Source organism: Drosophila albomicans, chromosome 3, assembly GCF_009650485.2.
Source record: "Drosophila albomicans strain 15112-1751.03 chromosome 3, ASM965048v2, whole genome shotgun sequence".
In the NCBI taxonomy this organism is placed as follows: Eukaryota; Metazoa; Arthropoda; class Insecta; order Diptera; family Drosophilidae; genus Drosophila; species Drosophila albomicans.
The window spans coordinates 9,106,766-9,132,417 of NC_047629.2; the positions used below are offsets into that span (position 1 = coordinate 9,106,766).

General features: G+C 35.9%; 2 protein-coding genes across 4 annotated transcripts in view; both read left to right on the forward strand.

Moving 5' to 3' along the window:
• LOC117567939 (uncharacterized) overlaps nt 1–25,652 on the forward strand; it is a 52,045-nt gene that overhangs the window by 22,767 nt on the left and 3,626 nt on the right. For all 3 annotated transcript variants that reach the window (XM_034248230.2, XM_034248232.2, XM_034248231.2), the window contains one exon: nt 14,186–14,386. In XM_034248230.2, the coding sequence (XP_034104121.1) occupies nt 14,186–14,386 (201 nt within the window). The remainder of the gene's footprint in view (nt 1–14,185; nt 14,387–25,652) is intronic.
• On the forward strand, nt 1,507–2,376 carry LOC127565544 (proteasome subunit alpha type-1-like). The gene has a single exon (XM_052004496.1). It carries the CDS (start codon nt 1,595–1,597, stop codon nt 2,342–2,344), a length of 750 nt encoding a protein of 249 aa, XP_051860456.1. The 5' UTR covers nt 1,507–1,594; the 3' UTR covers nt 2,345–2,376.

The following is a 25,652-nucleotide window of genomic DNA, read 5'->3' on the forward strand; positions in this document are numbered from 1 at the left end:
CTTCTTTTTCTGCCTCGCCACTTCAACTCAAAGTGCATGAAAAGCGCGCCAACTATTTGCACGGACTGCGACCGCCGCCGCACCCGTTTACTGAATTTTCTTGATTTTTCTTTCTTTTCTTTCTTTTTTTTTTTTTTTTTTGTGCTTTGCCTCTCTGCTTTACGGCATGTTTGCGCCCATAACTGTAAATCCGTTTTTATTATCCGCTTTTTCAAATGAGCAGAACCCTTCAGGCGAAGAGACCCAAGCCAAAAGCAAACTGCTCTGCACATATCTCTTGTGTAAATAATCAAAAAAGAAAAAAACGTTGGGTATGTGTAATTTATGCGAGTTTATTTAGCAGCCCAAAATTAAATAGAAGAACCAAGTCCTAAGCAAATAATGCATAAAATATAATTAGTTAGTCAAAGACTTCTTAAACTATCAAGCTGTAATCAAGATGTGCTTCATATCAGAATAACATTTTAAACCTTTTTCATTTATACTCTTCCAATTCACAGTATGAGAGAGTATTTGCCGGTCGAAAAGAATTCTATATTTGCACTTCCGTTTTACATGATAAATTTGAACTGAGTCCTCGAAGCGATAGCTACAAATTGGGCACTTTTACTCACACTCACACTCACATTCATTCTCGAGCTCGAACTCAAATTCACAGTCGTATGTGTAGTACATTCATTGCATGCCACTATGTCCATAAACTTGGCACCCTAAGCTAGGAAACTCGGCACCACACTGCCAAGCTAACATATTTTGTTTATTATTTTTTGCGCTAGTTTGACTTTAGCAACTGAAAATTATTACGGCCACAAACAACAAATACGAGCACAATGACAACTACAATTCAGATATCATAGAGCCAAAGCCAAAGTGGGGAATGAATGAACGAGCATGGTTATGGTTATAGCTCCGCTTAGTTGCTGATTTATGACTCTGTGAGTGGAAGGAGTATGAGATTTTTGGCAATTTTCAGTAGAAACTAAAGCATTAAGAATGTTTCTTTAATTGAAATGTATTTATGGAATTTGTGGTTGCGATGCTGAGCAAATACTTGAAGAGACTTTAAATTGCTTTTGTAGCAGTTTTGTTTTTGAAGGAAAATTAGCAATATTATACCGAAATATGGATACAGTATTTTCGTTCTTCTCTTTAATCCATCTTTGATATACTACGACATTCGAAATATACCATTGAACACAAAATAAGTATTCGAGATTGGCAATCAAAGCCATAAATGCCTGACAGCTGAATCCCTTTTTTGTCATATCAGATTTTTTGTTGAATGCCTTTTAAGTATTATTCTCCATCAAATTTTTAGAATATTTTTTAATTTTTTTGATTTGCATGGGCGAAAGAATTTTATCTTTAATAATCTTCGAGATAAAGGTACAAATACAGAGCGACATACGATGGCTCCTTCTGACTGTTATATTCATTTTCGTTGTACACAGTTATATAATACCCTTATATGCTAGTGAATATAAGAACACAAGTGTCTTACAAAAAAATCATCTATGTAGGCTTGTTATTTTACTTCGTAACCATAATCACTATTTTGCGTTTAATTTTTGTGGCCAGTTCACATCTTCTGAAGATGTGTGAGAAGCAAACTCTCTATCCTATTTTATTTGATCCTAGAGGCTTTCTATTGCCAGTGCAGCGCGCAACAAATTCCGTCAATAAAGGCTCTGAAGTCGTGGGCCTAAAGTGTAAGGAGTTTGCGGTTTTGACGGTATTTTCAACATCAACGTCACTGATGGATAAAACGGAGACCAAGATTGTGGCAATAGATTCCCATGTTGGCATAGCGATTACTGGCAGAAAAACTGATGCTCATTTAATCGACGAATATCTTAAAGTCGAATGTAAAAAATATAAATACTACTTTGGGAAACCATATCCCGTAAACCGATTAGTCGCGGAATTAGGAAACACAATGTTTCGAAATAGCCAACGGATAAGTTGTCAACCCTTTGAAGTAGGAATACTATTTGCCGGGTATGATGAGGGGGGTAGCCACATTTACCAGGTGATGCCCTCTGGCGAGTACTTCAACTGCAAAGCTATGGTGATTGGAGGTCGTTCTCAAACAGTTCGCAATTATTTGGAGAGTAACCTGGAGTGTTTTCTCACTAGCACGAAGGAGGATATCATATGTGATGCTATTCGTGCCATTAATTGGGAGATTCCCGGTGAAAATCAGTCGCATTTAAATATTGCAATTGTTGGCGAAAACCAGAAATTTGAGCTTCTTTCGGGAAAAGAAGTCGCCACATACGAAAAAAAATGTAGAGGATGTGAATCAGTCCAAGATTCAATTCAATGCTATTCACAGATTTCCTGAAATTGCGACGTGAGAAATAAACTATTTTTGAAAATATTTACTATCAAAGTTTTAACAGTGACATAACATAATAGGTTATATAACATATGTACATACCAACAGGGCTATTCTCTGGGATATAACATACAAGACTGTATACGTACAGTTACATAAGCCTTCCTGTTAAATGAATGTACCGCATATCTACAACAGTCTTTCACGCTATACTTTAAATCTTTTAATGTAGTGAAAATAGGCCTCTTCCCCGATTTGAAATACTTGAATGAAACTGACCAAACTGAATAAATTACTCATCCATTTTGAGATAGAGCTACAATATAAATTATTCAACATTTCCAATTACTTAACCGATGGGAATTACATAATCAACTCTCGATGATTAGTCCGATTTGAATACATACAATTTAAATGTTGGGTCCGTTTAATTCTGTGATTCTATCGCTCGGAAGCTGTCAAAGCTGAGAAACTCAGCCAGCATATTATATTTGTTGTTTGCCGTAGTACTTAAAATTTAATTACAGCTGCAAGCTGCACTTTCTCATTATGTGGCAAACAAACCTGTTAACTGAAATTGCCCACGGGGCTTCATTCAAAAAATTTGTTGACGGGTAAACAGAGGCAGACAGTCGGGAGCAGTTGAAACAGCAGCTGGAATAGCTTAAGGCCTTTAATTGATTTTAATATTTAATTCCACAAACATGAAATGCAAATAGAATGTACGTTGAAATTGTGTACATGAAATCAATTTAAGAGCATATTCAAATCTGCAGAGAGTCCGTCAAGTTCTTATTAAACCCAAATTATGTATGAGCTGGGAGGGATTATACAATGTCTGATGACATCTCTCGTTTGACACTTTTATTAGTTATTAAACCAAATCAAATCAAATGTCTGGCTGTGAATTAAATAGAATGCCAGAATCCGAATTGCAATGCGATTATTAATTGAATTCTCAATTTTTGCACTAGCATCCTCTCAAATATTTACACAAAATGTTGCTGTCAGTGATAAACAGTCTGCAAACATGTTGAGTGACGCACAAATTGCAGTTGGCCAACTCAGCGTTGTGTTGACTTTCCTATATAAAACCAAGAGTAGGTCGCTTCTAGTCTGTAGCTTGTAGCTTGTACGTCTATTTGTATGGGTAAATACAAATAGCAGTGAGATTAGTTTCCACTTCGTACAGCTGAAAATTTGAGTGGCTGTCACTTAATGTCTACCACTCTTTGTGGCGTTGTGCGGAAATTAGTTGGTGGCAGCGTAAAGCTCTTCCCACTTTGCGCATTTTAAAGTCGTCAAAATGGAAGCTCTATCTATGTTCGGGGCTGATAATGATGTTGATGCGATGCTGGTGATGAAGCTGTGTAGTCTCTTTATGTGTGGCAAGTGGCTTGTGCTTGTTTTCACATACCCTACAACTAAACACTACAAGGGGTATACTATGAACATGTTATTACCAGAACATGAAGTCTTGCTACGTCGCAATATAAACTTCAATAGCTTCTCTAATTTTTCTCGAAATTATTATTGTCCTTATTTCAATTTAATCGTTTATGTATTCTTCTAGCTGTTCATTTAGAGAACATTGACGGTGAATCGAATTCATTTTTGAGTATCGATTTAACTATGAATCAAATTCATCTTTAAGATATCAATTTATTGCTAAAAATTAGCGGTGTTAATAACCACAAGTATTGCAGTGTGTAACAGTCTGTTAAGTCTCGCTAGTATTGGTAGTGTTAAGTAACATAAATAGTGCATTAAGTACGCTTTACAGTCTGTTAGGTTTCAGCATAATTGACACTGTTAATTAAAAGGAATAGTGTATTACCACTAACCATACAATACATTGTATTGTATTCCTTTATTATTATTATTACTGTAAAATTTACAGTCTGCTAGCTTTCATTTAATATAATATTAGAACTCAAGTCTAAAATAGTAGAATGAAATTATAAATTCAAGTACAGATAATATTCCAAATATTTGATTTCAATTGAGGTAAAAACTAGTTTATTACATATTCGACCCATATTTTTTTATTTTCTATTATTTTTTCCATTTATATAATAGAGTTTCGAATAATGTAGTTTATTAAGTATACGAATAATATTTTCTGTAATTTCAATTTAAGTACTCGAGTTAATTTTATAATTTCTTTGGCAACTGTAAGAGGCATTTGTTATTCGATCCCTCACTATAAATGCTTTGCAGCTTGTTTCTTTTGTTTTTTGCTTGGTTTGATGAGCTAGTTGTCTCGGTCTATTGATGAGCTGTTGTTCTTTCATTTCCATTGTTGTTGCAAGCGTCACAAAACGACACTTGAGACCAGTTAAGTTCTCAGTTCTTTTCCGCCTGCGCCACGTTTGTTTAGATCTCAATTTTTGCTTACCACACTGGAACAGGAACAGCACTTTGTTATGACTCTTTGGGGCATAACAGCGTCGAGTTAATTTAATTCTGTGTTCTTGCTTAATTGAGTGCCTGGTCAAGCCACAACTGTGGCGAGAGCACGAACAAATGGAAATGGAAATGAGATGTAGCAGCTAACTAAGCACAGGATTGGGAATTAGTTCCTCACTAAACACGGACCCTCTAATTCAGTATTTGGTTTTTTTTTAACTACTCCTAAGTCGAGTTTTGCGTGGCCAATCTCGCATGTAGATAATTTGCATTAGCATAAAGACAAAGACGGATTAGCGTACATTTCATGCCATGTAATATGATGAAAAATGTTGGCAATTTTATAATATTTCCTCTCCTTCAAGTATTTCCTTCTTTTTGTGTCGTTAGTTACTAATTTTCTCCTACTTAACATTTCCTACATTGCTTTAAGAACTTCCTAATGACACTTAATGTTATGCTTCAAGTTTGATTTAATGAGCGTAGTCAAAAGGTCACGAATGCTCTGCTTTTAACTCATTTGGAAATGTCACTTTGTTAATTTAAACTGGCAGTTGAATGATTACGTGTAAATATAAACCCCATAATACAATAGACTTTCCCCCAAACCCAAACACATACATATAAAATACTATATTGTATGGCAACCACAAATAAGCAACTGACATAAAACAATGTAATGGAAACCTGTGCACGTGGCGCAAGTTTAAGTATAAATTACCACAATAAATATAAGCTCAGCCGTCGGGCAACAATAATGCCAACTACAGTAAAAAACAACAACTATTATAAAGAAGCACAACAACAACAAGAACAACAACTAAAGCAAGAGCTTACGCACAAGCGCCTTTCCTATAATGGCCTCAAAACAAAAAGGCAACGGAAACTGTTGTACGACGAAGGCATTGAGAGCAGAATGAAAAGCGAATAACAAAAGCAACAAAAAACAGCTATATCAAAAAGTAGAAGAAGATTTTCACCGTAAGCGTGACGTGTCGTAAGTTTTATACGATGTGAAAATTAAATTTTCGCATGTCAGCGTTGAATTAGTTTTATTTTTCATTTTTTCCCCATCGCTTATTGCGTAATGGACGCCCCAAGGAAATGAGTCTCAACAGGTGGCATTTTTTATATAATTTATTTTTTTTATAGTATATTCTTGAACACCTCAATTTCGCTGCTATCTTACTTTTAGATATTTGTTTTCATTACGAGATGAAATTGTAAATGTCGCTAAAGTTTTTTTTTTTTTTGCAATTTGTCGAAATGGCGGAGGATGCAATTTCCGGGACTCGCTGCACGTTGTTAAAACGCCGCCCAAAGGCTTCAATTGCAATTTTCTCGCGCAATTTCATGAACATTACGAAGTATGATTCCTGGCCAGCAAATTGCATTTTGGCATGCCTGGCCTGCAGTTACCTTACACGAACTATGTCCTTTCACAGCTCTCAGCTCCCAGCTCCCAGCTCCGACTGCGACTTCAAGCTCATTGCACTTTGTTTTTATTAGACCGTTCTGGCGTCATCGGCATAATAAGTTTCAGTTTCAATTGCCCCTTAACGCGCTAGCAAACAAAAGGACAACTGCAGGAGCCCAAGCACTGGCGTAGAGTAAGGACTCGTAGGTAAAACAAATGGCACTTGCTCTTGTAGCAATGGCAACCATAAGCATAACCACTTTCCTCTTTGCATCTGGCTGTATTCTTTATTAACCAGCAACAGAGTGTTTCTTATACCCTCTGCTGGTAAGAAACCAGAAATGGAATTGCTTAACTATTTCAACTGCATTCGAATGAACTTAGCACAAAGTATCTGCAAGTCGGACATTTCTAGGTTTCATAACTGAGTTTTTATTATTTTTATTTCACCAGAATTCTGAGTGCTCTTTCAGCTACATAGTTTGGTTTGGTTGCTGCACGAGTTTTGGGGCAAAAAAAAATATAGCAAGAAAAAGGAAAATAAATTCTAGAAATATTATTTTTGGGTAACTTTTGTTCTGCTTCGGCGCGCATTGCTTGTGGGCAGTTTTAATTTTGTTGCAAACTTTTTCCGTGCGAGGTTTGTGCAGCGTTTTAATAATAAATACATGTATACGTATGTACATACGAATGTGTGTTTCAAACGAAGGGCAACCATTTGTATTTTGGGTTTATAAATAGACAGGAAATGCTGTAATGGACGTCCAAGGAAGTGGGGTAAAAAGTTATGTTGTGCTTGCGGGAAATGCTTTTCGAAATTCTATTGCTGTTGAAGTTTGCTAAAGGTTACATTTTAATATGATAAACCAGGCTCTTCGAGTTCATTTTCTGTGCCAGCAAAATAATTACTGAGCGAAATGAAAATCTTCTCGACAAATAAAACAGATTGTTGGAATTAAAACTTTGCGAAAGATATCTTCATTTTGCTGCACAATTCTCGGCAAACAAATTTCAAGAGCTTAGCAACACAACACGTAATCAAATTGTCAACAAATGGATTTCTTTTCCATGGCACGTGACCAACGAGACCCTGAGGCCCAGAACGCCTACAGAGCCTACAAAACACTCGTATGTTATATGCCGAGCCTTGCTTTGGGCTCACGCAGTCATCTTCATAATTTTGCTAGCGCGACGCATTGCATATCAAATAGTTTGCCTTTTGTTTGCCTTTCGAAATTTCTACGCCGAAGGACTGTTTGACTAGCTGAATGAATAGCTAGCGAGCTAGCAGACTGGCTGGCACACGGAGCGTATGCGCATTTAAATGCCAGCAGCTGTCGAAAGTTTACACACAGTCTGTCAATCAGCACATCGATCGAGTGTTGACTGTCGAATTAAGCGCTCAACTTGCTGCTTAATTGAAATTGATTGTGTCCACAATTTGCATGTTTTTATCCATCGGAACACGATTCGAGTACTCAAATTTATTCCAACTGTTTCACGCATGATATCATGCATATAATAAATCAACTGCCAACGTATAATAATTTTTTGGAAATACAATTTATGATTAAAAAATGGCATTTCAAATATTGAATTTATTGCAGTTATCTTAGGAAATATTTGCACATACATGAACAATTATTTCCGCATTGGGAAAACCAAAACCGCAAAATGCTCATTGAGATAAATTTAATTATACAACTTCTTGCTTCTCGATGCTTATGACCAATTAACAATGCCAAGTTTACGTAATTTATGCACACATTTGACTTTTGCTCATGTGTACATTTAGTGTCTATCTCTCCCCTCCTTTAATTATAGCTGACCATGCCGAACGATTAAGTGAAACCATACAAATTACTCCACATAAATTCTATTAATTGTCCCACTGCTCTATGCATAGTGGAACAGTTATCATTTACCATGGAAATTGATAAAAGTGAATTATCACCCAAATGGGGTCAATTTAAATTAAAATATAGATAGTTATGCTAAACAAAACTGTGTGCTCAAATTAATTTAAATACAGCATTCATATTTTATGTTTGTTTCGTTCATAAATATATAAACTAGTAAATAATACTATAATAGTAATAATAATTGAAACGAGAGATAAATAAGAAAGTTTAGGCGGGTGTGCGCGAGGGTGAGATACCCAATATCCATTTCAGAATAATGCAAAAGTCGTATTATCAATAACATATGTAAAATGAATATACCAAAAATACTGATATATACCAAAAACAATATTTAGTATATCAATATACTCGAATAAAAATTATTTCGTGAAAGCTACAGACGAGTGTGCTTGACTGTGAAATACCCGGTAGCAATTTTGTAAACAATGCAATAAAAGTATTACCAATGAAATATGTTAGATTAATACACAAAAAAATACTGAGATATATCATAAACTATATCTAGTATATCGATCTATAAACCTGTCTAAAATAAACCTGTCTAAAATAAATTATTTCTTGAAAGCTACAGTCGTGTGTGCTCGACTGTGAGAAACCCGCTACCCACTTATCGAATCAAAACAAAACAAGACATCCTTCGGAAAATACCAAATATGATACATCTAAATACAAAAAAAATACTGAAACACACAAAGAATATTTGTTATTTCTTCTAATACATAAGTTCAGTGTTGCCACCAAGTTATAATACTCTTCTGCCCTTTGGCTAACGGGTATGAAATAAACATCACCTTTGCAGTGATTGCTCCCTAAAGAGTTTTTTGGGTTGCTGTCGCTCTATTAACCTGAAGCGAAATAAATATAATATAGACAGCAAAAGTTGATGCCATTAAGATTCACTTATGGGGGCAACATAAGGTTATGCTGAAATCTGTGGCAAGTGATTTGGCACGAAGGTTTGCTGACACCACGTTTGCTTAAATACGAAAGCAACACTAACATTTAAGAAGAGCTTACTATCATTTCTGGCAAAATGAATACTTCTTGCTCACAGAACAGACATTTGTTTATGAGTCAACTTGTCATACTTTAGGTAATTACCATTTAACCAATGAAGTGTGTTCTGCACGATGTGAGTCGGCACTTTTCCGATGGAAATTATGGCCGTGAAACTGTTGCCATGCTCCGCTGTTATTTATGGCTCGAATTCTTCTTTCGCGCCTCTCACACACTTCGCCACTTTACCAGTTACACCTCAAACACAGTGCGTGCCATTTTGTAGCGACCTTCAGCGGACCACGGACCACGGACCACGAATGCAATCAATAGCAGCGGAATCAGCAGTTTTATTATTGTTGTGGGTATTGTCATTGTTACAGTTGTGCCACAATATAGAATGCCATGCATAGAATGTGCGTGTGTTTATTTAACTCAAACCAAATCCATGCTGCTGACATAAATAACAACAAACACACACGTACACACACAATGTGCACGAAAATTGAGTTAGCTACACAAAATTGAGTCTGTTAAAAGCTCGAACAACTTTAAATTGAATTTCAGCAAATTTAAACTTTCTACCAAAGAACCTTGCAGTAAATGCCTATCAGGAGCATATAAGTAATGCATGTATTATCGAGTCGAGCAACACAATATTAAACATTTATCGCTGGAAATCGTCATGCAACCTGATATGTAATTACAAACTTCATTGGACTTGCTTAGTAAAAACTAAACTCAACTGTGGCAACATACATCTAAACACCAGCCCCAACCCAGCCCCAGGCTGACCTCTCCACTCCAGTGCCTATTTATTTATTTAACAGTGTCATTTACTTGCATGCACGACCGCGCAGCCAGTTTATGGTCTAAGGCCAGGACGAAGAGTTGAACACGAAACAGCTGGCCAAAGTTTGCCTCCAGACCCTAAGCCACGCCTTCCCTTCTCTGCGGCATAACTCATATATTTTAATATTCTGCTGGCGCTTGTTACCTTCTTTTGCCAGAAGTTTGCTAGGGGATAGAATTGTAAGTCGCACAGCGGTGGAAAAACGATTTTAATGCAAAGTGCAATTACAATAAAAATGCAACGCGAAACCAGAGACTACAATTTAATTAAGCTAATAAATTGCAAGTCATTTGGCTGGTGTCGTCTGAAGTAAAAGTGCTGTGGGAAATTGCCTGCAAAATGGCACAGCTCGTAATTGCCCTGGGAAAGCGATTACAGGCTCAAACCCAGGCTCAGGGTCAGCTGTCAGTAGTTACTGCTTACTGTACTCTGTACTCTTTTACAGTGCGATGCAGCAGTATTGTCCCGATTGACAGTAAGTCACAGCCCATGCAAAAATCAATATCTCTGCTCTTCACCATGTTTCGAAACGATTTACTGATATTACAAACGAAACAAGTAAAATCGAGAGTGCTTGACAACTTTCTGTTTCCTCAAACTTAACAATTTGCATAAAAATATTTTATTTTTTTAATTAGAGCGATTTTTAATTGATTGGATTAATAATTATCTTACTTTTTCTGCCCTCACTCTAAACTATTTAAAAACCTAAAGAAAAAATAATCACTATATTTCTCGAGCACATTTAAAATCATTAAAACATTTTTGTAATTTTATTATACTTCAACAAAATTTGATTGGAGGTATAGGACACGGTGTTTTTTATTAAATTGCAATACAATTTTCGATTGTTTCACCTTCATCGTTCTTTTTTGTGGAGTTGTTCATGAAATAGAGGAATGAACAACGTTGGGAGCAAAAGCGAACGAACTTATTCAAAAATGTAATGCTTACGCAACACTAATTTACAGTTCCAGTAAAGTGTCTTCTTGTATGCGCTCTTATATCAATGAGCTGAACCACTTCCATTATTCCGACAGTGACTGATGACTGAACGAACTGAATAAGTTATTCTACATCGTTCACGAAATAAAGCGAACTAGTTCCCTTATTAAAAATGAGCAAACGAACTTATTCAGAAAATGAATGTTTACACAACACTAATTTACAATTTCAGCCAAGTTTCTTCTTGTACTATATTTTATGCATTGCATTTCAGTTGACAACATATCAATGAACTGGGTCACTTCCATAATTCCGACCATATATGATTGATCAGAAACCAGAAAAACTATTCAGGAAAACGAACGAAGTGAATAAGTTATCCTTCATCGTTCGCAAAATAGAACGAAATAGTTTTCTTATTGAAAATGAGCAAACTAACTTACACAACACTAATTTAAAATTCCAGCCAAGTTCCTTCTTGTACTATATTTTGTGCATTGCATTTCTGTTGATATTTACAACATATCAATGAACTGGGTCACTTCCATAATTCCGACCATATATGATTGATCAGAAACCAGAAAAACTATTCAGGAAAACGAACGAAGTGAATAAGTTATCCTTCATCGTTCGCAAAATAGAACGAAATAGTTTTCTTATTAAAAATGAGCAAACTAACTTACACAACACTAATTTACATTTCCAGCCAAGTTTCTCCTTGAACTATAGTTCGTGTATTGCATTTCTGTTGATATTTACAACATATCAATGAACTGGGCCACTTGCATAATTCAGTAAAATGATGGGGCAACAACAACCCGAAAGTGCCGCCCACATCGTTTGAATGCCACTTGAATGCATTACGGACAGCACAAAAATTGTGCGAGAGTTAATGAAGAGCTGAGCGAAGACAAGATAACAAACTACAAGGAAGAACTGCCGCAGACAGTTTCCGAGTTGACAAACAGAGACAGACAGACAGACAGAAATGCCAGCAACAACAACAATGGCAATGCGAAACGTCAGCTAATGAATTTTAATTAGGTAAATAACTTTACTTGGACATTTACTGTCCTGTCCATTCTCCATTCGCAGCGGTCGGTTTACCTTCTGCAGTTAAGACCACTTGTTGTCACTGCCAATGGAAATGGAAATGAAAATGACAATAAGAGAGACAATATCACGCACAGTCGCATCTTCACAAAATTTAATCAGACTTACTTTTGTAGCAAAGCACTAAGGAAAAGGGAAATGATTTCATAACGGTTGCCGCAGACAAGTTGGCATTGTAATTGTACTATATATGGAAATGGTTTATTATGTATTAATTAAGCATAAAAAATCTTTGACGTTGTCGACGCGTTTTGGTGTACTATATGTATATAACGCATACGCCACGTGTTACACGCGCCGTGCAGCTATTTGTATTTAATTGGGTGCGTGCAGGTTTCATGTGCCATTTGACTTTTCACACGATTCTTTTGGATATTATACTCGCCATATATCTGGCTTTATCGGTATGTGCTCGCGTGTCGAACACTCGAGACAGGTGTAAATTTGTTGCCTTTGTCTTTGTCTTCTTCTCTGTGTGTGTGTGTGTGTGTGCGTTTATTAATTTTATTTTCCGCTCGAGTGCACGCGTTGCCATTGCCATTTACCTTTTTGGATACGGCTCATTTTCGTTTGTCAGATTTAATGAGCCGCATGCAAAATTTATTTAATAACTTTGCCGTGCATAATTCAGCTCTGTTTATGATTGCACTAAATTCGAGGTTATTAAATGAAGTGTGCCTCAATCCTCGACAGACATTTTTAATTTTTACGTGCTACAGCAGTAAAACTTTAAAGTATGAGTATGAATACTGACTACGTTTTCAAGACATTAAAGCAATGTCAGTAAACAAAGACGGTTTAAATTTTCAGTAAAAGAATCCAACACACAAAATTACTTTCAGTTATATGGACAAGAATTATTTCGATTACAGACAATGGGCATGTGAATTTGCCAAACCGTAAAACGGAATTGCGTGACAGCCGTTTTATAATTGACATTTTTAAATTATTGCGAATAAAAGTCAGAAGTGAAACCGCAGCAATTCAATTAATCAGCACATAAAGTTGGCTAAAAAAAAAACATAGTATTTTATTCATTTTAATTGTGTATTGATTAATTGCTGTCCATTTAAAGTATTATTCGCCCAACAAAGAGCGTTTTCAATGCATCGCATCGAATCATATAATGTCCCCACCACACTTTGGGGCAGCTGTCGAGAGCGAACAGAGGGAACACTCTCACCGCTTGACACCCACAAAAGCCATCAACAAAATGTGGCGAGCCTGTTTTATGCCCGCCCTGGCCAACTGATGACCTACCTGACTACCTTCGTTCCCTGCCACTGAGCTGTCAGTCTCTCTCTCTCTCTTTCTACCACTCTGCCACCATTGCGGCCACAACTCAACGAAGCAACCTTGCAAAAATGCACAATACAACACCATTTTTCAAGCCACAGAAGTGCTTCTGGTTCTGTTTCGGTTTCTGTTTCTGCTTCTGCTCTGTTGCTGTTGCCATGTTTGCATTGTTGGCTCCTTCTACTGCTACTGCTACTGCTACTGATAATATTGGCCAAAAAGGCCTTACGTGCCAATTTATTATAACTTATTCAAGGCCAGCATTTCGGTATCTGCGTGAAAAATACCATAAAAAATGAACGCTGACCCGGCTAAAAGCAGCAATTGAAAGCATCGTTTGCCAACGACCCATACACACACACACAGCACTTTGCTATCCTATGTTTATACAGCTGACAGTGGGCTGTATTGGACTGACAGCTAGGTGCGCTTAAATGTATTTTTCCACAGAGTATTAAACAGTCGATTACATACCGAAAAAGTATTTTACGGGCTGGCATTTGTGGTATGTTGCCTATCCAAACTCAGACACGCACAGAACTTGCGCTTCAAGTATATTACCAAAGCTCTCTCGATGAGAGCCCGACACAAGAAATAAAAAAAATGCCAACAATTTCGTGGTGGCGCAATCAGAAATGGATCGATTATATTTGGGGATGGGGGTGAATGGTCGAAAAAATTGAAGTTTAATTGCTTTGCAGAACTTGAAATAGCGAAAGTTATCGCAATACGAGTAAGCGAAAAAGAAAAAAGCGGCGAAAACTGTCCAAAAGAGTTTTTCATAACAAACTTTTTGGGCGAAGCTTATTAAAATCAAACTTGTAACTTAAGTTTCTATTAGATTGCAAAACACTCGAAGATAATAACCAATTTTTGTACAACACATTTAATTGCAGCAAAAGCCGCAACAAAAATTCAAGCCGTCTTTCGAGGCCACAAAGTGAGAGAAACCATGAAAAAGTCGGAAACTAAAACTGCAACCAACAATGGCAGCGCCATTGCCGCCAATGCTGCCTCGGCTGCCGCAGAGGCAGCTTCATCATCAGCGGAGCCCACCAAAGCGGAGCTCGAGGCTGAATTCGATCCGAACGACAAAGGTAAGTGAAAGTTAAAGTGAAAGCGAAAGCGAAACTGGAAGCGAAAATCTGATTGAAAGCAGTCAAAGTTTTAAACAAGATTCCCAACTGGGCAGCGGCAAATATTTACTTGGTCCTTGTCCAAGATTGACAAAGGCATCAGGCAAATAATCAAGAAAAGTAAACCAAAGAGCTCCATGGTCACAAGAGACTATTGTGTGTGCGTTTGAAAAGACTGAAACGAGAGAAGCAGCTTTTTAAATTGTAATCGTAAGAAAAAGAAATTTTTTACTTTTTATGCTGTGTCAGCTTAGTGATGATACGATTAATCGTTTGATAGACTATAATCGATTATTTTGCTTAGAATTATGATGAAAATTCAATCGAAAAATAGGTTTCAAATAGTAGAATTATTAATTGATTATATGACTTAATAAAATTATTTAAAATTTACATTAAATTGACTAATCGATTATTGTCATGTTTTTTTTTCGATTACGTACTTAACATAATTGCATAATTCAATAATCCATTAATAAAATGTTTTTGCCGTCTCTAGTCACATGCAAAACTTGAGACTCATAGAGTCGTAATCGTAGTCAACTTGTTTGGCCATCATTAGACGTAATCGTGACAGACTAAGTGCTCTGCTTGTTAGCCTGCTGGCTCATCCTAATCTCATTAATCATTGCTCCACTTTGCGCCGAAAAAACCTTACCCTAAAGTTGACACTGGGCGTTAGACGTTTCAGTTCAAGTTGCAGTTGGTGTCACGGATACTTCGACTTGTAACTTTGCTCTCGCCATCGCCCTCACACATTTTTAGCAATTCAGCAACTTTACACCAGAGTCAAACTACATGCTAGAATCACTGTTTACACAACTTCCCGAGCGTAATGAAAACTTGCGCGTTACCGTTGCGCAATACTTCGAGTGGGGGGAATAAGCGAAGTTCGAGTTCGAGTTCGAGTGTTGCAAAAATTTGTCATTCGGCAGTAACAAAAGTTGCTTCGCTGCCAACGACAGCCAGGCACATGGCACATGGGTATGCAAACTTTATAGCAACGCCTACTACAGCAAAAAGAAGAAAAAGGAGGAGTGAATGCGCCAACTGTGTATTTAATCGTGGCTCTGACAGATCCCCAATGCTCATAAATAACGCAGAAACTTCCAAGCGACACAAACATTCACCCCAGGGAGCAAGCTTGGATCTGCGGATCTGCTGCTAGCTCTTTTGCTTAACCCTATTAAGCCCCAACAGCCACTGACAATTTTAGCCATAATTTGCTCGCCTCGCACCAGCCTGCCAGAGTCTGGCATGCTCATTAAAAACTTAGCGGCTGTCATCGAGACACATCGGAGGCAAGGACAGCGTCACTTTCTCACACCTTCGTTGCAACTACAATGACAGGTAGCGACATCTTCAACTACTATACTATACTGTGTGTGTCTGTCTATCAGAAGAAATTGCCGTTGAGCTTAATTATGGTGCTCAGCACCATGGAAGTAGCATATCTTAGTGCCACAGAGCACATGTCTCCTGTGCTTGCCACACACACACACACATGACGAGTATGACAATGGGCGGCAAAGGCTAATTAGGCGCGGTTCAGAAGTCAAAGCGAGTGAAAACGCCTGAAAAGGCTTCAGACTTTTTTTTTTGTACCGCACTCAATTACAGCGGAATAAGTGGAATAAGAACACAGCCAAGAAGGCCACATACACATATATATTTACACAGACACACACACACATACATGTATTCACTAGTCCCCAGTTGAATGTGTTCCACTTTTCAGCGCCGTCAACGTTGAGTCATCTTTATTTTATTTTACTCTAAATTATTTCATTTTATCTTGTTTTTTTTTACTACTGTTTTATTTTCATTAAAAACACTAATATTGCTTTAATCCAACTTCAATTTTGTGCTTGATGTATTTATGCACACCTTAGAGTATTTTATTTTATATAAATTTATTTTATTTTGTTCGTATTAGTATTATATTCTTTTTCAAAAATTGATTAAATATATCTTAAAGTTAACTTCAAATATCTTCTAGATTTTCTTATATCTTTGTAGCTTAAATTTGTTGCTTTTTAAAAATTTTTTAGTCTATGATTATAATTTGGAAATTTTTGAACTATCTCTCTCAGTGATTCATCATTTATCATCATCGCTTGTTACAACCTACAAATATGTAGTTATTATTATGCAAAACACGGGATTTTAGCTTGTGAAAATAATTAGGTGCTTATATATTCCAACAACACCGGGTAAATTCTCTTCATATCTTTAACGGATCGTAGATTCAATAGGCTATTGGTGATATGTGTTCTTAGCCTCTGCCTAATCGGAGCATCGTATTCATGCTTATGCAAAATCATGTTCATGTTTGAACAAATATCTTCAATTACCCGATAAAAATAACAATTTATGCTTCCAATTTAAATTATTTTTTGGCTTAGGACACTGTGATAATGTGTTCAAGCTCCGCTGACAAAAGTTGGTGCCAATATTTTAATATGGTATTTTTTCTTATTCAAGCATTTTCATTAAAAAACTCATTTAGCATTTTCAAACCAAATTAAATAAAATATTGAAAGTCACATAACAAAATTTGTCAACTTAATTTTCTCTTTTAGTTAACTAAAAGTTTGTAGTTTTAAGAATTAATTAATTTCATTTTATTAATTAATTTCATTTTAATTTCTTCACGAATGCCTGACATCATTTCGATCACTTTATATTATAAATTCTATTTATTTTTATATTTTTATTAATTAGGGTAATTCATAATCATAATCATAAATTTCATGATTAGGAAGAATTTTATAAATCACAACAATATTTCCAATATTTTATATTTATACAATATAATTACCCTAATTAATAAAAATATAAAAATAAATAGAATTTATAATATAAAGTGATCGAAATGATGTCAGGCATTCGTGAAGAAATTAAAATTAAATTAAAGTTGAGTCTTGTTGTATTTACGTATGTACAATTTTATTTGCTCAATCTCCGCTAAAAAAAAATTGTTGCCAATAATTTGTTTTTGTACTTTTTCTCATTTTAATTAGAAAACTCATTTACCATTTTCAAAGTTTAAAACTCTTTAAAAAAGGTTGAGATATTAAATTCGAAAGTTCAAAGTCATACAAAAAAATTATTCACGTTAATTTGATTATTATCATTTCTCTAAAAGTTAAATAAATTTTTCAATTTTCAAGAATATATACAATAATAAAATTCATGCGATGGATGAATTTTATAAATGTCAACAACATTATGAAATTTCATATACAAAACAATTTCAATAATATTTATCTGCATTAATTAAAATTGAATAATAAATTGAATTTATAATAAAATTGTCGGAATGATGTCTGGCATTCAAGAAGAAATAAAAATGAAATTAAAGTTTAGGCTTGTTGTATTTATACAATTTTATTTGCCACTGCTAAGCATTTAATCCGCATTCGAATGTAGATTTTTGCTAGTTTCTTTTTTTTATGTTGATTATTCAATTGTTTCAGTGCAAAACTTTTCCCATACACTAGAAACTTGGCTGTTTAGCAATGCAACTTCGCACCTGGTTCACACCTGCTGCACTACTGCGCCCAGAAGAAGAAGAAGAGAGACCTACTGTTGAAACTTCATCATTATTCAAAAGTGGCAATCAGGACAACAATGTAACAACAATTCCGACAATGGGCGTTGTGCAGCTGGTGTTGGCCTACTTTTAAAATATGTACCTAGCAGATTGCACAATTTTAACAACAACAACAACAAAGCGTAATAACAATAACAACGACAACTAGCCGAAACCTAAGCAAATTATATAGCTGCAGCTTGGCTCAAGCAACATTTCTTTTTTTTTGGCATACTGTATGCAAATGAGCACAAAAACTTTAACGCACACAAACTCACACACACACACACATGCCACACGTATGCAGTTTGTTTGGCTGGACAAAAATCGAAAGCCAAAGGATTTTGAATGTATATTTTGTAGTTGCATTCGCATTTGGCTGGCGCTTGTTTTCCTTTTTGGCATGTCGAGCATTTGCTTTGTGCATAAAACACACTCATTTCCCAGTCACACACACACACTAGACTAACACACACACACACACACATACAGATTACGCAGACAACAAATGTGCAGAACGTATCGCAATAAACATTTGCCCTAATGCCTTCGAAGGTCGTACAGTTGTCTACCAATTTGTTCTGTGGCCAGGCCAATTGCAATTTTGGCCTCATTTCGCTTGCATAATCATTGCTCACTAATTGTTGTTTACTGCAGGCAAAGTTATGGCTGCCAAGCAACAACGGTGCGTATGCGTAACTTTGAGGCTTATTCGAGTTTGGCTCTTTGTAATGATGAGCAAATATTGAGATCTAACTACACAAAGTCATATATATATTGCAATTATTGTGCATTGACAGTTGACAATTTGGCAAATGTTGAAGTTTTGTCGCCAATTAAGCATTTAATTGGTTTTTGTGTTTATATCCGCTACACACAGAGTAGAAGGATATTATAACACTGTGCCTCAAGGAAATGTATGTAACAGGCATAAGAAGACATCTCCGACCGTATAAAGTATAGATATTCTTATCCATGACCGTCTGTCCGTCCATCTGCGATCAAATAAAAATTGTAGCCGTTATTAAAAAAATACTTCTGTATGGGTAAAAACGGTGTCTTAGTTGCTTTGGCTGATAATCTGGTATATTTTAAATGTAGTACTGTATCAATAATGAATACATCCATTGACATATTTTTGGTATTTTTGTGGTATATTATTTTGGTATATTTTAAAATTAATACCGCACTATTTTGCTTTTATTCAAAATATGTTGCGGGTATCTTACAGTCGAGCCCTTGCTTTTAATTGGTCAGCGAATGCCTTATTTTAAATCTATAGGCATTTACATAATAAATTTTAATTTTGTTAATTAAATTGCAAATTGAAATTCGTTTGCTGCTAATTCGACTTTACGCAAACATACACGCATTGAAATAATTCATTTGAATGTAATTTATGTATTTGTAGGGTAATAAATTCTACCCAAAATATTTAATAGAGAAATGTTAATTTTAGACTAGAGGAAGCACATTTTTAAAATATATTTTTAATCGTTATTATATACTGCTGGAAAATGTGCTTGAATTATATGAAAGAAGTTTTATTCATTTGCTTAATGGGTCAGAGTTTCTATTATTATTATGTAGGTTATATAAGATTTGATTTGTTGCATTGCTCTACAAAACTAATTTAGTAAATTTTATAGACTGCTAGAAAACATTTCTGCTGGAATTATATGAAAAAATATTTATTCATTTGTTTAATGGGTCAGACTATCATTTGATTATAAAGATATATGAGATTTGATTTGCTCCATTACCCTATTTAGTAGAGAAATACATTTAAAAATATATATATATTTACAGTCTCTTTTATAGACTACTGGAAAACTTTTCACTTCTTGAATTATATGAATGAACGTTAGTAATTTATTTAATGGGTCAGACTTTTCATTATGAATACGTTGGATAGCAAACACGTAATGCAAATGCATTTCGAATAAAGGTGATAATCGAGATATATGAGATTTGATTATGTTGCATGACACATCGATTAATATTGCTAACGGCTTATGGCGCCTATTCACTGTGCGCTTAGATAGTATGCCATCAGATTGGGGTTAGCTGACAATGAACAATTTGTGCGTGTTTTGCCGGAAGTTGATAAAAGTACGAATGGGCAACAGCAGGGGCAACATCAACAATAACGAAAACAGCAACAAAAACAGCAACACTGGAACATCTGCGATAAAGCAAGCGCAACGCTTTTTCTAATTGGATTTGGGGCTTTAAGCGCGCTTGTAATTTCATTTACACCACAACAACACGGCCGGAGGGCGAGACATTTAAGTACAATGTTTTTGTGAGTTGTCGTGGTGTTATTGTTTCTGTTGTTGCTGTTGCTGGTTCACAGCTGCGCCGCTAGCAGCTCAAACAAAAGGCGGATCCGGAAAACACGCGCAGTAATGCGGCGAATAAAGACAACAACATCAACAAAAATACAATACAAAAAAAAACAAGGAGAAACACAGAAAACGACTACTAAAAAAACAAAGAAAAGCACGAAACGAACAAGAGCAACAAAAACGACAAGAAGCACGCAATAAGCAGCATGAACTAAAAACATTTCGGACGCTGAATTGGCGCTTTTTGCAGCAGAGCAATACGCACTCACACACACACACATTCCTACGCACGTGCTCGCACAACACACGTAGAGAGACATAAATGCCCGTGGCCAAAAGCTCAGGTGCGCCGCAATGTAGGCAACATAAAAGTAAACTTCAGCGACCATGTCGCACTGTGGACTAAATTTCTAATTTGGGTGAAACTTTTTTTTTTTATATGTAAATAGTCAAAATATTATTATTATCATTAAACTATTATGCCTTAAATACGAAATGTTTCCTGTTGGATTAAGAGCTGTAAAGTTAACTCTAGTAACAGAACGCAAATTTTTACAGTATTCATTGAAAACACAATTATTAAAAGAAACAATTTATGAATATTGAATTCACAGATTTCTACTGTACGTTAAATGCAATCAGTTGTTGAAATTGTTTCAAACTTAGCTGGCACTTTCACTTTGTTAAAAGTGTTAAAAATTTAACAAAATTAAAGCCAACTCAATTGGAAAACATCAAGCTGTTAAGACTCCAACTCTTAATGTTAATTTTTTTAAAATTGTATGCTAACACAAGAGCTCTTTAGTCAGCTCATTTTATGCCATTAAACTTTTGTGCTTTAAATTCGAAATGTTAACACATAACAGCTTTATGTTAGCTTAACAGCTGTCAAGTCAGCTCTTGCAACCGAGAGACAATTTTTGCAATAACTTTGATTATTGAATATTAATTTCGCAGGTTTATAATATGCATTAAATTCAATCAGTTGTTCAAACTGTTGATTCTTATACGAAAATTTAGTCATTTTATAAAGGCTTCTTAGGCAAGACTTTAAATGTTGTAACTTTATTAATTATGAATCCATAGGGATGAACTTTTCCCCACTATGTTATTGGCGCAATTTTAATTTTGGTCAACTGACCTCACTTTTCCAAAGTAAATTTGCCTGCTGTGGCAATTTGGTTTCCTTGTAATATTAAATGCCAGATAAAGTGCTCATTTACCCCACAGTGCATCGTCCACAATTCGTTCGGTGTCGGACCTTTAATTTATAATGCACAGTGGCCAAAAGCTGCCATAGATTACAACAGTATCCGTATCTCTATCTGCATCTGTCTGTTTGTTTGTTTGTGTATGTTTTGGGTGTTCTTGGGTATGAAGGCGTGACAGCTGCTTTTGAATGTGTGTGTGTGCTTTTTTTTGTAGCCTGCTAAACACTGTTGTCGGTCGCATTTTAAATATTTTAACAATTTGGCACCTTTTACGCAGACTGCGCACAGCTGGGCGTTGGGCGTTGGGTGTCCTTTGGCCCGTCATGAACGAGTTTATTGTTGCTTTCAAATTTCGCTTTTGTAAATATTTAATTGCGGTTTCAATACGTAATTTTCTTATTTGTTTTCCTACTGACTGCATGAAAGCTCGGCCTGTTTGCCTTTCGTCTGTCTGTGTTTGGGTGTTTGTTTGTGTTTGCTCTGAGCACCTAAAGTTAGCCTCAAGTCATTTAATGGTCGGCTAAGTTGATTTGGGATTAACCATTTAAGTGCCATTCAAAAGATAATACAAGCAGCTCTATAAATTAGCAAGTCAGGATTACCACAGCAAAATTAACTTATGCCTGAATTAATAAATACATTTTAAGCCCTTCGGAAACATTGCATAATTAAAATATATGAAATCTTAAAAAACGATTTAGCTAGCTGCGTGTTAATTATAAATTTATTGCTTGTTAATCCACTGCAAGGTTACTTAACTGTTCTCTCTCTCTCTCTCTCTCTTTTATATTGAAGTCCCGCTGAGTTTTAATTAGTTTCCGAGCTACAGTAAATTTGCACTAAACATTTCCATGCCGTAGCCATAATCTCATATTGTGATAAGCTTTATATTAATTAAAGTTTTTGTTTGATTTGCTTCTATGTGAGTTTATATATAGCACATATATGTATGTGGCAAAAGGCAAACTGGGTAGCTTATAAATTACCAATGGGACCCTCGACCGACGTTATTCGGTTGGCTTAAATGTGATTACCACAAGAGAATTTATACGTGTTTGAACTTTAATTAGCAACATGCTCAAAATTTATGTGTGGCAAGCCTTTACGTGCAAATTATCACTTAATCGGACCGAGGGGCAACCCACATTAATATTAATAATCAAAACTGCCCAAGTGTTGCACACAGTTGACAGTTGAACATTTTAATTACGGTGTAACAGTGCGTATGCGCAATTATCTTCATTTCTTGCACATCTGCGACAACTGTCAAAGAAGAGATTTTATCCGGTCGAAAAAGTCGACGTAAAACAAATACACAAAAAATGTCAGGGCAATTTTCGTTGAGGACGAAGGCTCTTTCGGTTAACCACAAGTCTCAGTTAGCGGAAATTGAAAAGTAGGCTTAGTTTTTGTGCTGGGCCTAGCACGAAGAAATGCCAAACAGCACGAAAATCTTGGCAACCACAAAGCCCACAACAGAGGAGAAAAGAGGAAGAGCGAAGGAAAGGGAACAACACATTTTACTTGCCACGATTGAGGTCACAAAAACTTTGTTAAACAATTCGTTTTTTCGTCTACTTTTCAGCAAACTTATTATCGTTGCGCATTTTCCACAATTTGTTGTTATTACCGAATACCCTAAGCAATGCTCTTTTTTAAAGGTATATTAGGCATATACATACTTTGAAAGCATGGTAAAGTACATTTAAAATTTAAGATGACATTGCTTAGAGCTCTTAGATGTGTGCTTAGCTGAAGTAATTATAATTCAGATTTATGAGAAAGACTTAACAAAGTTATTATGACAGCTGCCTGAGAATGACAGTAGCAGGCTCTTTGCAGAGAGAGAGAGAGCGAAGCAATGATACGTATTCGTATATTCGAAGGAGCAAGAAGGAGCACTTAGCTTGTCATAAGACAGGGCAATTACCCTGACGAAGAGAGTATAACAATTTTGGCATCGTTTACGCAATGAAGTATGAATATTTATTGTGGCATTTACTGAGCTCACATCATGGCCAACTGTTGACTTAAGCCTCTAAGAAAATGTATGTATTTAATAAATTGGCTTTCTGACACAAGAGTTTATTTACATGAGTGAGTGTATTTTGCCGTTGTGCTGTAAAATAATTCCCTCTTGTTTTAGAAAACATTATGTGCTCATTAAGCACGTGTCTGAGTCGGTGCTTGTTATGTATATGACACAATTACTTAGCACACGTCACAGATTTTCACTCTTGCTAATGGCACCCACAGCAACACTTACTCATACAAACACACACCCACACACACCCAGAAAGACAGAGAGAGAGAGAGAGAGACAGATACTTTTGCATATGGGTTGAGATACATACTACGAATATATCGTCGCCAACTTCTCGTATGTCTTTCACACATTTGCATTGTTTTATTTTTAATATGAAATTGCATTCTTTTTGTTGTGTGCTGTAAATGTGGGTCAAGAGCGTTGAATGCCACACAGAAGTGGCAGTCAGCACATGACCAAGGACAGCCAACCATTCTTTTGATATTGTTGGTCAGTAAGCACTCTCAATAATACCAATAATCTTCATATGAAAACGGCAACAGCATCATCAGATAAAAAAAAGAGTGTGGCTTGACAATCGCAGCACACGCCTCGTATGATTGATTACGTATACGTTTCATACGCTGATGGAATCTCAACAACAAAGACAATGCCAGCTACATCAATGCCATGAAGGGGACCAACAACTAAACCATAACGAAGACGAAGTAGTCTAGAGAGATTACAATAGGACATGCCCCTATAATGTTAAAGGATTACGGTTATCTAACTTTAAATTTAACCTTAACAACGAACGATGTTAAGAGTTAGTTATTCATTTCGTACTTTCATCTAAATAAACTGACCAATTCAATTCGTCAGTTTATTAGTTGACTAAAACTAGATTGACTTTTAATTAACACAATTTTTTCCATTTTGAAATTGTTGAATCGAAAAAAAGAAAAACAAAAAAATAACACGAAAAAGTTTTCACACTTTTTGAGCAACTTTTTGGATATGCTTAAAGCAGACACGAGTTGAAATAAACTTTTAGCTCCCAAATTCGCCACATTGAAATGTGCTGACTAAATGAAAAAAGTTCTAATTCCGTTATTCGGAAAAGATAAATAAAAACATGCTCTAAAAAACGCAACCTTGTTTGAAACTACTCAGCACTTTTCTACTCATGCCAATCAATGTTGCACAAAATAGTTAATATAAAACTCAAATTTTTATAGCCAGCTTAGGTGTTCATATAGAAATTGTGTATAATCACTATTAAGTTTGGTTTTCATTAAAAGTTTTTGCGATTTTATGAAATGTCACTGCCATGAACGGCACATGACTAGCAATTAACAAGCAATTTTGGCCAGAGAGCCGATAACGTTACGGGATGAACACGTTCTGTCGAAAACTTTGCTGATAGTCAGTCAATCAGTATTGGAAGCGTTCCACATGCAAATCACTTGGCAGACATCAAGTTAGCTGTCGTTTCGTGTCTTTGGTCACAGGTAACAAAGTCGAAAGCGATGCAAATCCCGCCAGGCAATGCCTGCTGCCATCGGGCCAATACAAACTCAATTTATATGGGCATGGAAGCACCTGTGTGTGCAGAGATTTTAAGCAGTGTTAGCTTGGTTTTTGGCCATGTCCTGTGACAGGACACGCTCAGTACGTGAGCGGGCATGGAACATGTGTTACATTTGCCACCGACAGCAGCAAACGGAGACAAATCCCAAGTCAAACCCCTTAGCTAAAGCGTGACAGGCACGAAAATGCCACTGCCAGCAAGTTTTTCAAATCAGTTCAGCAAATTTGCCAAATGTCAGAGACTGAAAAGTGACAAACTTAAAAAATTAAAACCAGAGGAAAAAAGTTATAAATTAATTCATGCTAGAGAGAAACCTCACTACCACAGTTCGTAATGCCAATGCATAATTTAAGTAACTACATATAGTGTGTGGATATACATAGATCGGCAGATGCGTGTGTGCTTAAGTTATGCACAGGAACTGAGTTTATATCATGCATATTTATGAAGCACACA

What these genes read in the sequence shown, in the direction of transcription:
- LOC127565544 (XM_052004496.1), top strand. Translation starts at nt 1,595, where the DNA reads ATGTGTGAGAAGCAAACTCTCTATCCTATTTTATTTGATCCTAGAGGC.